The 13,775-nt window shown below is 44.3% G+C and overlaps 1 protein-coding gene across 1 annotated transcript in view; it reads right to left on the reverse strand.

Annotated features, from left to right (window-relative positions):
- Window positions 1–2,035: 2,035 nt before the first annotated feature.
- LOC126425054 (MD-2-related lipid-recognition protein-like) overlaps window positions 2,036–13,775 on the reverse strand; it is a 102,988-nt gene continuing 91,248 nt past the window's right edge. Inside the window, exon 4 of the mRNA XM_050087964.1 lies at window positions 2,036–2,348. Coding sequence (XP_049943921.1) covers window positions 2,247–2,348 — 102 coding nt within the window. The 3' untranslated portion in view covers window positions 2,036–2,246. The remainder of the gene's footprint in view (window positions 2,349–13,775) is intronic.

The following is a 13,775-nucleotide window of genomic DNA, read 5'->3' on the forward strand; positions in this document are numbered from 1 at the left end:
GTATACAGCGTATAAAGAAAAATAATGACGTGTGTTATAAATAGGGCAGTACATTATAATCATCAGCAATAATTTATTTCTGAAGAGCAAAGTTTTCTGATTTGATCTACAACATGAAGGCAAAATTTTAATTCCAGCAACATTCAGAATTACTTGCGCTAGAGGGCTGTTATGGCACCTTCTCGCGCACACGTTGTGGGCCTTCTGCGGCCTATATAGGGGCCGCCGCTTGCGCTGAGATGTCCAAAACCCAGGCGATCATTGTAGGCAAAACCACCCCTTCCTTCCGCCCCCTCGATTTCTATATCACCGTCTATGGCCGTCCCATCGCCCTCACCCCCACCCTTAAGTACCTTGGCGTCACCCTCGACTATCGTCTCTCCTGGACCCCCCACCTCCAGACAATCCAAGCCAAGGAACACTCCCGACTCCATCTCCTCAAGCTCCTTTCCGGCCGTACATGGGGTCTGGACCCCTCCACCATCCTCCATACCTATAAATCCGTCAGTCGCCCTATCCTTTGCTACGCCCACCCTGCCTGGATCTCCGCTCCTTTTACAAATCCCTTCAGATCCTAGAACGCCATGCTCTTCGCCTCGTCTATCGCATCTGTCTCCCCTCCCCCATGCGGATCCTGTATGACCTTATTCCGTTCCCCCACCTCCTCCTTTTCCTCGAACGGATACGGATCCTCTACACCTCCCGCAAACTCGATCCTCCCCACCCGCTGCTCTCTCACATCCTCTCCCACCCCCGTCCACTGCCGTGACTGTATTTCCACGTCCCACCTCTTCCAAGGTGGCTTCCGCCAGGTCCCCCTCCCTGATGATGGCCTCCTCCCCTACATCTACCCCTCCTACCAACATTGATCCTCCCTCCCTCTTTCTGTGTTTGTTCCTATGGACACCCTCTCTCCCTTCTCTCTCCTTTCCCTTCATCCTCCCTTCCTCCCCCCTCCTCCCTTCATTCCTCCCCCCCCCCAACTCCCCTGCCATTGGCATCTCTGCTCTCCTCTCTCCCTCCTCCACCACCTTCCTCCCCTCTTGGCAGGTCCCTGGACTCGCACACGCTAAGTGGACATTCGCGCGCCGGAGATCATCGCCATCAGTTTAGAGACTGTGCTGCCGTGATTGTCATTTAGTATTTTTCGGCGCCACGCTTCTCGTTCACTTGAACCGTCTCTTTCGTCAGTGTTTGTGCGCAGTGCCGACAGTTTTTTGTGTGTTTTCGTCGAGTGTGAACGGCTTCATGTTTTTTATTTATTGTATCTCCTGTTTTTTAACCACCGATTTGTTACTTTTCTGTCTCCTTTTTGTCTATTATTGTAATTCTTGTGGCTGAAGAGCGGAGTAGATGTAATCCGCTGCCAGCTCGCCTTTGTATAAGGTGAACAAATGACAATAAAGAAAAAAAAAACCGCTGAGAAGTCTGTTCCGGCGAGATCGTGTACGCGACTCTTACCGAAGATGGCGGCCAGTTGGACCGTGGAAATATTGTGTCAAGATGACGTTATGGTCCGGCTCCACACCCGAGAAGAATATTATCAATTATTACGCAGGGAAAGCCTTCGTAAACACATTCGGAATTATCTTTGGAACCACATTAATTTCTCGGTTTAACTTTTCTGCCCAGAGGAATTATGTATTATCCATTGGCTTTTATAAAAATACGAAACACCTTAACTTCTCCCTATTTAACGTTTCTAGCCACATGATTTATGCACAATTAATCGGATTTTTTTAAAAAAATTAACTACTCCTTTTTTTTACTTTGGTTATTATTATGTTTCCTTCGTTCAGGTATATTTACGTCACGATGACGTAACGTTACGTCACTATCACGCAAGGTTCTCCTCACCTAGCGTGAGGTGAATGCTACCCTCGGTGAAACACATAAGGTTCGTGTACATTTATTTCGTCGCGAGATACGCTTCTCGTTCCAAGTTTTTTTTTTTTTAAGTCTTTACGACACAACTGTCGCTGGGACGGCACACGCCAAACTGAGATACAAAGTTAGAAAGAAATCCAAAAAATAATAAAAGTAACACAGCCCAAGCTGTTAAAGCCTAAAGGCATAGTTTATTTCCAAATCTCCATTTTATTTTTTACAATAAGAAATTTACACAGCTGCCGGGGTAACGGCACTGTCAGACTGTAACTGAATGTCTGCTCTCTGGCAGACAGACTCTTCGCAGAGGAGCACGTGCTGAAGGCCGTGGCGAGCGCCAGGCGTTGGCCAGGCGCCTTCTAGCTTCTGGAGCCGCTGATTTTGATGGTGATCAGGAAGCAGCACTCGAACTTCCGCTCCTCACCCTTGTTCCACAGCTTCCACATCACATCGTATTCTCTCTGCATTAAAGGAAAAAATAATTTTAATAATACTCAACAAATAATAAGAAAGGAAAAGTGGAGCAAGTATGAGAATTACAGTGGTATGTCATTACTAGCGACGATGGCAGTGCTTCGTAATTGCTAAATATGTTTGGCAATTGGATATACGTCAAAATATCCTTTCCCCGCCTTTCTGTGCTCATTCCCTCCCACCACGCTCTTTGACCTTCTTGTCCTCTTCTCCCTCTCTCTTTCCACCTCCTCTTTCTGCTTCTCTCTGGCCATTTCGTCCTGGGCCCCTCCCTCAGTCCATCTACTCTTTCCGCCTCTCTCTGACATTGAGGCTCGTACACTGAAGCGCCAAAGAAACTGGCATAGGCACGCGTTTTCAAATACTGAGATATGAAAACAGGCAGAATACGTCGCTGCGGTCGGCAACGCCTGTATAAGACAACAAATGTCTGGCGCAGTTGTTAGATCGGTTACTGCTGCTTCAATGGCAGGTTATCAAGATTTAAATGAGTCTGAACGTAGTGTTATTGTCTGCGCACGAGCGATGGGAAACAGCATCTCCGAGCTATGAAGTGGGGATTTTCCCGTACGATCATTTCAGGAGTGTACTGTATCAGGAAACCGGTAAAACATCATCAAATCTCCGACATCGCTGCGGTCGGAAAAAGACACTGCAAGAATGGGACCAACGACGGCTGAAGAGAATCGTTCAACGTGACTGAAGTGCAACCCTTCCGCAAATTGCTGCAAATTTCAATGTTGGGCCATCAACAAGTGTCAGTGTGCGAACCATTCAACGAAACGTCATCGATATGGGCTTTCGGAGCCGAAGGCCCACTCGTGTACCCTTGATGACTCCACGACACAAAGCTTTACGCCTCGCCTGGGCTCGTCAGCACCGACATTGGACTGTTGATACTGGAAACATGTTGCCTGATCGGACAAGTCTCGTTTCAAATTGTATCGAGCGGTTGGACGCGTACGCGTATGGAGACAACCTCTTGAATCCATGGACCCTGCATTTCAGCAGGGGACTGTTCAAGCTGGTGGAGGCTCTGTAATGGTGTGGGGCGTGTGCAGGTGGAATGATATGGGACCCTCATACGTCTAGTTAGGACTCTGACAGGTGACACGTACGTAAGCATCCTGTCTGATAACCTGCATCCATTCATGTCCATTGTGCATTCCGACGGACCTGGGCAATTCCAGCTGGACAATACATCCCACACGCCCAGAATTGCTACAAATCGCTCCAGGAACACACTTCTGAGTTTAAACACTTCCGCTGGCCACCAAACTCGCCAGACATGAACATTATTGAGCATGTCTGGGATGCCTTGCAACGTGCTGTTCAGAAGAGACCTCCACCCCTCGTACTCTTACGGATGTATGGACAGCGCTGCAGGATTCATGGTGTCAGTTACCTGCAGCATTACTTCAGACATTAGTCGAGTCCATGCCACGTCGTGTAGCGGCACTTATGCATGCTCGTGGGGGCCGTACACGATATTAGGCAGGCGCACCAGTTTCTTTGGCTACTACTGCAGTGGATGACCGCTACCTACGGATTATGGCTCGGAGGAACCCTGACAGCAACGCCATGTTGAATAATGCTTTTCGTGCCGCCACAGGGCGTCGTGTTACGACTCAGACTGCGCAGTAGGCGGCATGATGCGCAACCTCACTCCCGACGTCCATGGCGAGGTCCATCTTTGTAACCACGACAGCATGCAGCGCAGTACAGATGGGCCCAACAACATGCCGAATGGACGACTCAGGAATGGAATCACGTTCTCTTTACCTGTGAGTGTCTCATATGCCTTCAATCAGACAATCGTCGGAGACGTGTTTGGAGGCAACCCGGTCAGGTTGGACTATTTAGACACTCCGTCCAGCGAGTGCAGCAAGGTGCAGGTTCCCTGCTGTTTTGGGGTCGCACTATGTCAGGCCAACGTACGGCGCTGGTGGTCATGCAAGGCGCCATAACGGCTGTGCGACACTTGAATGCCATCCACCGGCCGATAGTGCAACCATATCGGCACCAATTGGCGAGACATTCGTCTTCATGGACGACAATTCGCGCCCCCATCGTGCACATCTTGTGAACGAGTTCATTCAGGATAATGACATCTTTCGACTAGAGTGGCCAGAATGTTCTCCAGACATGAACCGTATCAAACATGTCTGGGATAGATTGAAAAGGGCTGTTTATGGACGACGTGACCCACCAACCACTCTGAGGAATCTACGCCGAATCGCCGTTGAGGAGTGGGACAATCTGGACCAACAGTGCCTTGAAGAACTTGTGGGTACTATGCCACGACGAATACAGGCATGCATCAACACAAGAGGACGTGCTACTGCTTATTAGAGGTACCGGTGTGTACAGCAATCTAGGCCATCACCTATGAAGGTCTCGCTGTATGGTGGTACAACATGTAATGTGTGGTTTTCATGAGTAATGAAAAGGGCGGTAATGATGTTTATGTTGACCTCTATTCCAGTTTTCTGTACAGGTTCCGGAACTCTCGGAAACGAGGCGATTTAAAACTTTTTTTAATGTGTGTATATTAATGGATGTTTTAAAAAAATTGGGGCATTACTTATTGAACGACCCTCGTAAAAACTTAGCTGTACTGAGAGTCTGACACCGATTCACATGAGGGGCACTCTAGCGCCTGAGGCGAGGCAATCCCTTTTACACTCATTCGAAGGGGTCGCGTCTCCCCTCAGGCGCTAGAGCATCATCGAAGTGCCACATAGTTAAATGGACGTTAAAGTCCATGTACAGGTACATTCTTTAAGTGCGTAACAAAGGCGCGTGGGAGGAACTGAGGGTGTTGCCGAACTGGGGAGGGGGGGGGGGTGGATGTTAGAGAGACCATTTCGCCTTTTATTCACGCATGTGTCAATTCTGCGCCACCCACTTCTTCCACATGACCACGCTACAGGAGCGCCAGAAAGGAGGGCTGAAAAAGCACGAACACCCTCTGCTGCTTCGTACCATGTGGATTCGAACGTTCCATAGTCGTTCCACCCTGTATACCAGAGAGAAATTGCGGTCGTGGTGCATTACCAAAGGTCAGATCACCTTCAATGTGGCTGCAGCCCCTTTCTGTCCTTACAGAAGGGTTGTAACGTCGGGGGAGAGTCAGGAGCCTTAAAGATTGTCAAGAACGTCCTCATGTTGCTCATCGCACGAAATGTGCGGAAATCAAAGCCCCAAGGGATGCGGGGGTTTCAGTGTCGATTCTGAAATGTTTTCCTTTGCCACCCATAAGGAAACAGCGTAATTTCAAAGTTGGTGTCACTGTTATGATCTCCAACGCAGAAGCGTTAAAAGGAGGGGTGTAATGTCTGTAGCGCGCGGAATTAGCCGAGCGGTCTGAGGCGCTGCAGTCATAGACTGTGCGGCTGGTCCCGGCGGAGGTTCGAGTCCTCCCTCGGGCATGGGTGTGTGTGTGTTTGTCCTTAGGATAATTTAGGCTAAGTAGTGTGTAAGCTTAGGGACTGATGACCTTAGCAGTTGAGTTCCATAAGATTTCACACACATTTGAACATTTTTTTTGTAATGTCGGTAAAAGGGGGTGTGACGGCCTTCCCATCGTGTATCGTGTAACACGCCCATGATGACGTTCGGCACAACTGTGGCGACATTTACTGCCAATGTGACTTCCTTAATCCACCTTGCAGGTCACATGACCTTTTGAACTGTGGCCTTTTTTCGCATATCGACACCCTGCTGTTTGAAGCGTTGCAGAGCCCAGGGTTACATCGCAGGGTTCCACGTTCCTATATTCCCTCCGACGATCTCTGCTTTGCCGTCTGTCAGGAGGTGGTGTCCCCCTGGCATCGTCACTGTATAGTGTCCCTTTTGAAATATCCAAGCCGATATGTTGCTGTTGTTGTTGTTGTGGTCTTCAGTCCTGAGACTGGTTTGATGCAGCTCTCCATGCTACTCTATCCTGTGCAAGCTTCTTCATCTCCCAGTACCTACTGCAGCCTACATCCTTCTGAATCTGCTTAGTGTATTCATCTCTTGGTCTCCCTCTACGATTTTTACCCTCCACGCTGCCCTCCAGTACTAAATTGGTGATCCCTTGCTGCCTCAGAACATGTCCTACCAAACGATCCCTTCTTCTAGTCAAGTTGTGCCACAAACTCCTCTTCCCCCCCAATTCTATTCAATACCTCCTCATTAGTTATATGATCTATCTATCTAATCTTCAGCATTCTTCTGTAGCACCACATTTCGAAAGCTTCTATTCTCTTCTTGTCCAAACTATTTATCGTCCATGTTTCACTTCCATACATGGCTACACTCCATACGAATACTTTCAGAAATGACTTCCTGACACTTAAATCAATACTGGATGTTAACAAATTTCTCTTCTTCAGAAACGCTTTCCTTGCCATTGCAAGCCTACATTTTATATCCTCTCTACTTCGACCATCATCAGTTATTTTGCTCCCCAAATAGCAAAACTCCTTTACTACTTTAAGTGCCTCATTTCCTAATCTAATTCCCTCAGCATCACCCGACTTAATTAGACTACATTCCATTATCCTTGTTTTGCTTTTGTTGATGTTCATCTTATATCCTCCTTTCAAGACACTGTCCATTCCATTCAACTGCTCTTCCAAGTCCTTTGCTGTCTCTGACAGAATTACAATGTCATCGGCGAACCTCAAAGTTTTTATTTCTTCTCCATGAATTTTAATACCTACTCCGAATTTTTCTTTTCTTTCCTTTACTGCTTGCTCAATATACAGATTGAACAACATTGGGGAGAGGCTACAGCCCTGTCTCACTCCCTTCCCAACCACTGCTTCCCTTTCATGCCCCTCGACTCTTATAACTGCCATCTGGTTTCTGTACAAATTGTAAATAGCCTTTCGCTCCCTGTATTTTACCCCTGCCACCTTCAGAATTTGAAAGAGAGTATTCCAGTCAACATTGTCAAAAGCTTTTTCTAAGTTTACAAATGATAGAAAAGTAGGTTTGCCTTTCCTTAATCTTTCTTCTAAGGTAAGTCATAGGGTCAGTATTGCCTCACGTGTTCCAACATTTCTACGGAATCCAAACTGATGTTCCCCGAGGTCGGCTTCTACCAGTTTTTCCATTCGTCTGTAAAGAATTCGCGTTAGTATTTTGCAGCTGTGACTTATTAAACTGATAGTTCGGTAATTTTCACATCTGTCAACACCTGCTTTCTTCGGGATTGGAATTATTATATTCTTCTTGAGGGAATTTCTCCTGTCTCATACATCAAGCCGATATATTTGAAGTAAATAATAAAAGGACTCTGAATAATATTATATGGACATAAACGACTAATTAATTACTAAAATGTATTAAATTAAAGAAATGTAATAAAAGACATTATTTATATGAGATGAGATCGTAGTGCATAACGTTCTCGAAACTAAGATTATTATCTTTTTCATTATATATAAGTCAAAAAAGATATTTAAAATCACTTCGGAGTCACATCATTTCTTCTGGTGTATGTAAGGTACGCTTGCTATTGTAAAGCGGTAGCTTTTGTTCTATTTGTTCTCGAACGTAGCGAATAATTCAAGTGTATATTCTGTGCTTAGTGGGAATATATTTACAAAAAGTGAGTGCATTGTGTTACCTAAAGAGCCCATGCAAACAATTCTTCCTTAATTAACAATTGCAAGAAGTTATTTAGCATTTTTTCGGTCTCTGCGAAGCGAGCAGCGGTGATCTTTGACTGGCAACAATTGGCCGCCATTACGCGACGCATTTAAATTTATTTTTTTGTGTAACATATCACCACAGCCGGAGCAGATAGAATCATTTCAAGTTATTCAATTAATTAAAGTGCAGAGCTTAATTAATTTTATTTCGTCAAAAAATGCATACTTTCAAAGATACGATTTATTCTAGGTCAGTGTCCTTAGCCTGCATTACATTTCGCCGAAAGCATTTGAAATAATTTGTAGGGAGCCTGGCGCTCATTTGAAATATAGTTTAATATTTATCTTTGGCCACCTACAAATATATATATATATATATATATATATATATATATATATATATATATATATATATATCACTTAATAATAATAATTAATAACCACAGAAAGGAAGGAATAATATAACTTGTCCTCCCTTCACGGGAATAAGCTTCGGCTTATTAAGCCCTCTCAGCGGCTTGGACGACCTACTGTCAGCCTTCCCGCCAGGAGGAGGTCATTTTAACTAGGTTGCGTATTGGGCACTGCTTTTTTAGCCATCGTCATTTTGATAAGTGACGCTACCCCATCACTTTATACACACTGCGCCCAAGTTTTAACTGTCGGCCACTTCCTGGCGGAATGCCCACTTTTTGAAACTTCCTGACAGATTAAAACTGTGTGCCGGACCGAGACACGAACTCGGGACCTTTGCCATTCGCGGCACACAGTTTTAATCTGCCAGGGAGTTTCATATCAGCGCACACTCCTTTGCAGAGTGAAATCTCATTCTGGAAACACCCCCCAGACTGTGGCTAAGCAATGTCTCCGCAATATCCTTTCTTCAGGGATGCTAGTTCTGCAAGGTTCGCAGAAGAGCTTCTGTAAAGTTTGGAAAGTAGGAGACGAGGTACTGGCAGTAGTAAAGGTGTGAGGACGGGGCGTGAGTCGTGCTTGGGAAGCTCAGTTGGTAGAGCACTTGCCCACAAAAGGCAAAGGCCCCGAGTTCGAGTCTCGGTCCGGCACACAGTTTTAATCTGCCACGGAGTTTCATATCAGCGCACACTCCGCTGCAGAGTGAAATCTCATTCTGGAAACGCGCCCCAGACTGTGGCTCAGCCATGTCTCCGCAATATCCTTTCTTTCAGGAGTGCTAGTTCTGCAAGGTTCGCAGGAGAGCTTCTGTAAAGTTTGGAAAGTAGGAGACGAGGTACTTGTAGTAATAAAGCTGTGAGGACGGGGCGTGAGTTGTACTTGGGTAGCTCAGTTGGTAGAGCACTTGCCCGCGAAAGGCAAAGGCCCCGAGTTCTAGTCTCGATCCGGCACACAGTTTTAATCTGCCAGGGAGTTACATATCAGCGCACACTCCGCTGCAGAGGGAAATTCTGATTCAGCCCATTTTTTAACCGTTTACGTTCCCGCTTAGGTTTGCCATCTGAGTTAACGGCGGTTTTAGCAAATGACGCGCAGGCTGTCGACCGCGTTTTACTTTTTATCCGTCAATATGGCGAAGGACATTTAATTTTTATCCTTGGATCTCCGTTTCTGTATGGTGTCTTTTTACCCCTTTCTCCACGTCCCTGTTTTTCTGTCAATTGGGACTGACATATAGTCGTTTTTAACGCCTCTTTTGTGACGTCTCGTGGCAAGACATTCACAAAATCGTTGCAACATGTGTGAAAAAAGAAACATTTATCTGTATTATTATTATTATTTCATTTCTGTATCAACGGTTGTCGATTATATAGTCTCCGTAAAAAAAAAAAAAAAAACTTTTTTCATTTTTATGTTTGTGCAATAATTATGTATCCATATGTTGCAAATAATGTCTGTGGTCGGCGAGTGTAGAAATCAAAGCAGACAATGATAATTGAAAAAGATAACAAAGATGCATATTAAGTTGCCTATAAACAGTAGAGGTTAAAACATTGCTCTCTCTGTCTTCTTGTAGCCGTTAAAGTTGTAAGAGCCTGTAACGCTCGATTGAATGCATAGTTAGCTTTCTTTTGTTCCTTGTCTGAGAAAGACTCCATTGGAAGATGATGAATGAAAAAGGTGTGTACTGTAAATTTATGTTGATTTTGGAATATAGAAACTGTTAAAAATACATGTAATAATTTATTGCTAACTTGTCCAGTATTTTATTCCACATTTTCAGCCGTTTTCAGCCTATTTAGAATTTTTCATGACGCAGAGCTGTGCAGCAATCGCGGGAGCCGCTGCCTCGGCAAATTCAAATTAAATTGAATGAAAGCAGTTTTCCCGCAATTAAGTGGGCAGGTAGTGGTACACTAAAATTATTTCTTTCAGCTTCCCGGAGACCTCAGAGGTGAATGGTGGATTTTATTATGTCATTTTCAGGTGGACATGGGCAACTGCTATTACGATATCAGTGACGTAAATAATTTAAATAAATCAGAGCAATAAAATTTTACTTGTGTGATATCAAAGACTGCTGTCATGAAAGCTGTTCTGGCTAATAATACAAAAACTGAATTTCATTTTTCGTTTCATGCTCTCTTATTTGTCGTGGAAATCAGTAGCTTTTACGTTTAGGGAATATAGCATACTGTAACTTCTGTACGTATAATAGGAGTAGCGAAGGACATCTTTAATTTCATAATTAGTTACAGTAATGATACCGTGTTTGATTTATAACAAGCCAGATCAGGGTTACATAGAAATAGTTTGCAAATTAAAAATCATACGTGCACAGTAGGAAATCTTTTAGTGTTGTGCGAATCCCCAAGTAATCGATCAAGGTGCACAAAGTTAAAATTTTTTCAACTGCAGAAACTAATAGTGAGAATCGCATTTTATCTATTGTGTTCACAACAATAAGCATTATATAGTTAATTAAAATATTATACCATATAAACTGCATATAAAGTCAAAAGCGCGGTGGGGATTACGCGACACTCTGTCTCCGTGTTCTATAGTTTTGACGTGGGCGTGTACGACCCCAGTTGTTTTTTCGCCCAAAAGCAAAATAAAAAAACGCCTTTGCACCATTACAGAGAAAGGTTGTAGGCAACCTTGAACCAAATTTCATAATTATGTATCGCCATGGGATACAGTTACGCGGTTTAGAAAAAGTGATCCATTAATTATGTTGCGCAGTGTAGCTGGCAGGGCATCAGCCCCGGAAGTTGAGCCACAGACTCTGCAGCTGAACTCCAGTTCACTGTGTGGTCCCTAAATACGCAATGACCGCAAAGAAATGATGTTCGCTCTAATTACGAGCACGTGACAGTCGCTACAATATAGCGCGGCAATGGCGGCACCTACTGTAGACACGACCGGAGCTGCGGTGCCGTTTCGCTGCCTTAACGCCTGCTGCTTAGGCAACACCTTTCACTCTGCGGTACCGCGTGCAGTCTGTGTCCTATTGGCTCTGAGCACTATGGGAGTCAACTTCTGAGGTCATCAGTCACCTAGAACTTAGAACTACTTAAACCTAACTAACCTAAGGACATCACACACATCCATGTCCGAGGCAGTATTCGAACCTGCGACCGTAGCAGCAGCGCGGTTCCAGACTGAAGCGCCTAGAACCGCTCGGCCACGACTGTGTCCTGTGTATAGAGCAACCGATAAATGCGTTTTTTGTTCATTAGCCGATCAGATAAGCTGCATCGGACGCCTTCGAGAGATCATGGGAAAAAGGATAACGTTGGCGCCGTTGAATACTCTTCCTTCTGGATCTCACTGGCGGAGAGAGCGACCTGAATCTCACACTATGGAGTCCACGTGATTCCTTCAAAGGAGATTTTTTTCCCTCCCGCACACTTGGGTCAATTCTAGAGTTCGATTCCACTCGTCGGCTCTTTAAGCGATGACGTCATACCTAAGGCATAGACGCTACATAGAGACAATCTTTGAAAGCAACTTGATCATATTCGTAAACAAACGAATGTAGCATACGATAAAATTACACAGTTCACGTGAATAATTACTTAGCCACAAATTATACCGACAAGAATTGAAGGTAACGAAAATAAATAATAACAGAAAAAGAGAAGTTCACACGTCTGAAATAAATTACGAGGCCTGTTCAGAAAGTAAGCTCCGATTGATTGCCAAATTGAAACCACAGTGAACATCAGAAATGTTTTACTTGTAACAATTAGCTACACCTTTCAGCTACTTCTCTACGTAGTCGCCGTTCTGACTTAGACTTTTGTCATAGCGTTGTACCAACTTTTCAATAGCCTCATCATAGAAGGCAGCCGCCAGTGTTTTCCGCCAATTCTCCACGCTGGCCTACACCTCGTTGTCTGTGTCAAAATGTTGTCTTCAAAGACAGCGGTTCATGTGACCAGAGATGAAACTCAGGGGGAGACAATTGCGGACTGTATTGTGGGTAATCTCACATTTCCATTTGAAAACGATGCAGGAGCATCTTCATTGCCCCTGCAGAATGCGGCTGAGAATTGTCTTGAAGAAGAAACAGCACGACAGTTATGTAATGTTAGCTGCATAGCTTCAGGCGAAATTTCTCACCAGGCCCTCGTACTTGGCGGCAGACACTATTTTCTAGACATCTTTACGCACTGACTGCGAGCTCAGAAATGAGAAGAGCGACGTGATGCTAACTGGGGTTATACTAGAGACACTACCCAACACATCTGTGCAAAGCTTTATCGGATTTTCACAGTCGTTTCCATTTCGCGACCGATCGGAGCTTATTTTCTGAACGCCCCTCGTATTATCGTAATTTATGCGAGTAAGAAAAGCACAGAGAATCTTTAAATCCAGTACAGTACAGCGCATGGTGAAGTCATAATATTATGAATCAGCGTTAAATTTTAATACTAATTGTTAATTCTAACGGTACGAGTATACAAGTAACGAAAATTGACAAAAATTATGGTCCAACAGATACTGGAATCGGTAACTGGAACTGACTTATAAAGGTTAATTGTAGTTACCGATTCCAGTCATTCTACTGTTCGTTAGTTAGATCGTTTCAACAAGTGTGTGCACTTAAGTGGCAAAGGATTTCCACATATGGTATCACCATCCTCATTACTACGAAAAAGAGAAAAATTTGGAAGCTGTACCTATAATATTTATTAGTTTCTCGTAGTAGTTCTGAGATCAATAAGAAATGGAGAAATCCTACAAAAACATAGTCCACATATTTACTGCAAAAATGTCCAAATTTATGAACCATCGAAAAGCTGGAAACGGTAACTACAAGAACAGATCTCCTATATAGGTCCCTTCAAGTTACCGATTCCAGCCATTCGATGACTCATTAATTAGATCGTTTTTTCAGTACGTGTGTGCATTAAAATGTAGGCTAATATGATTTCTGTATTTGTAATTGCACTCTGAACTAAGGGTTCAAAGGGCTCTGAGCACTATGGGACTCAACTGCTGTGGTCATAAGTCCCCTAGAACTTAGAACTACTTAAACCTAACTAACCTAAGGACATCACACACATCCATGCCCGAGGCCGGATTCGAACCTGCGACCGTAGCGGTCGTGCGGTTCCAGACTGTAGCGCCTTTAACCGCTCGGCTACTCCGGCCGGCACTCTGAACTACTAGAAGAAAGTTACTAATATTGGGAATCGGTAACTAGAGTTGACCTACACAGAAGGCCAGTTCTAGTTACCGATTCCAGTTTTTGTTATACACCCCAGTACTTTAAGAGAGGAATTACAAATGTAGAAATGGAATTTGTTTCAGTGCATACAACTGCAATAGTAATTTACGTATGAA

The sequence above is a fragment of the Schistocerca serialis genome, chromosome 10 (genome assembly GCF_023864345.2).
Source record: "Schistocerca serialis cubense isolate TAMUIC-IGC-003099 chromosome 10, iqSchSeri2.2, whole genome shotgun sequence".
In the NCBI taxonomy this organism is placed as follows: Eukaryota; Metazoa; Arthropoda; class Insecta; order Orthoptera; family Acrididae; genus Schistocerca; species Schistocerca serialis.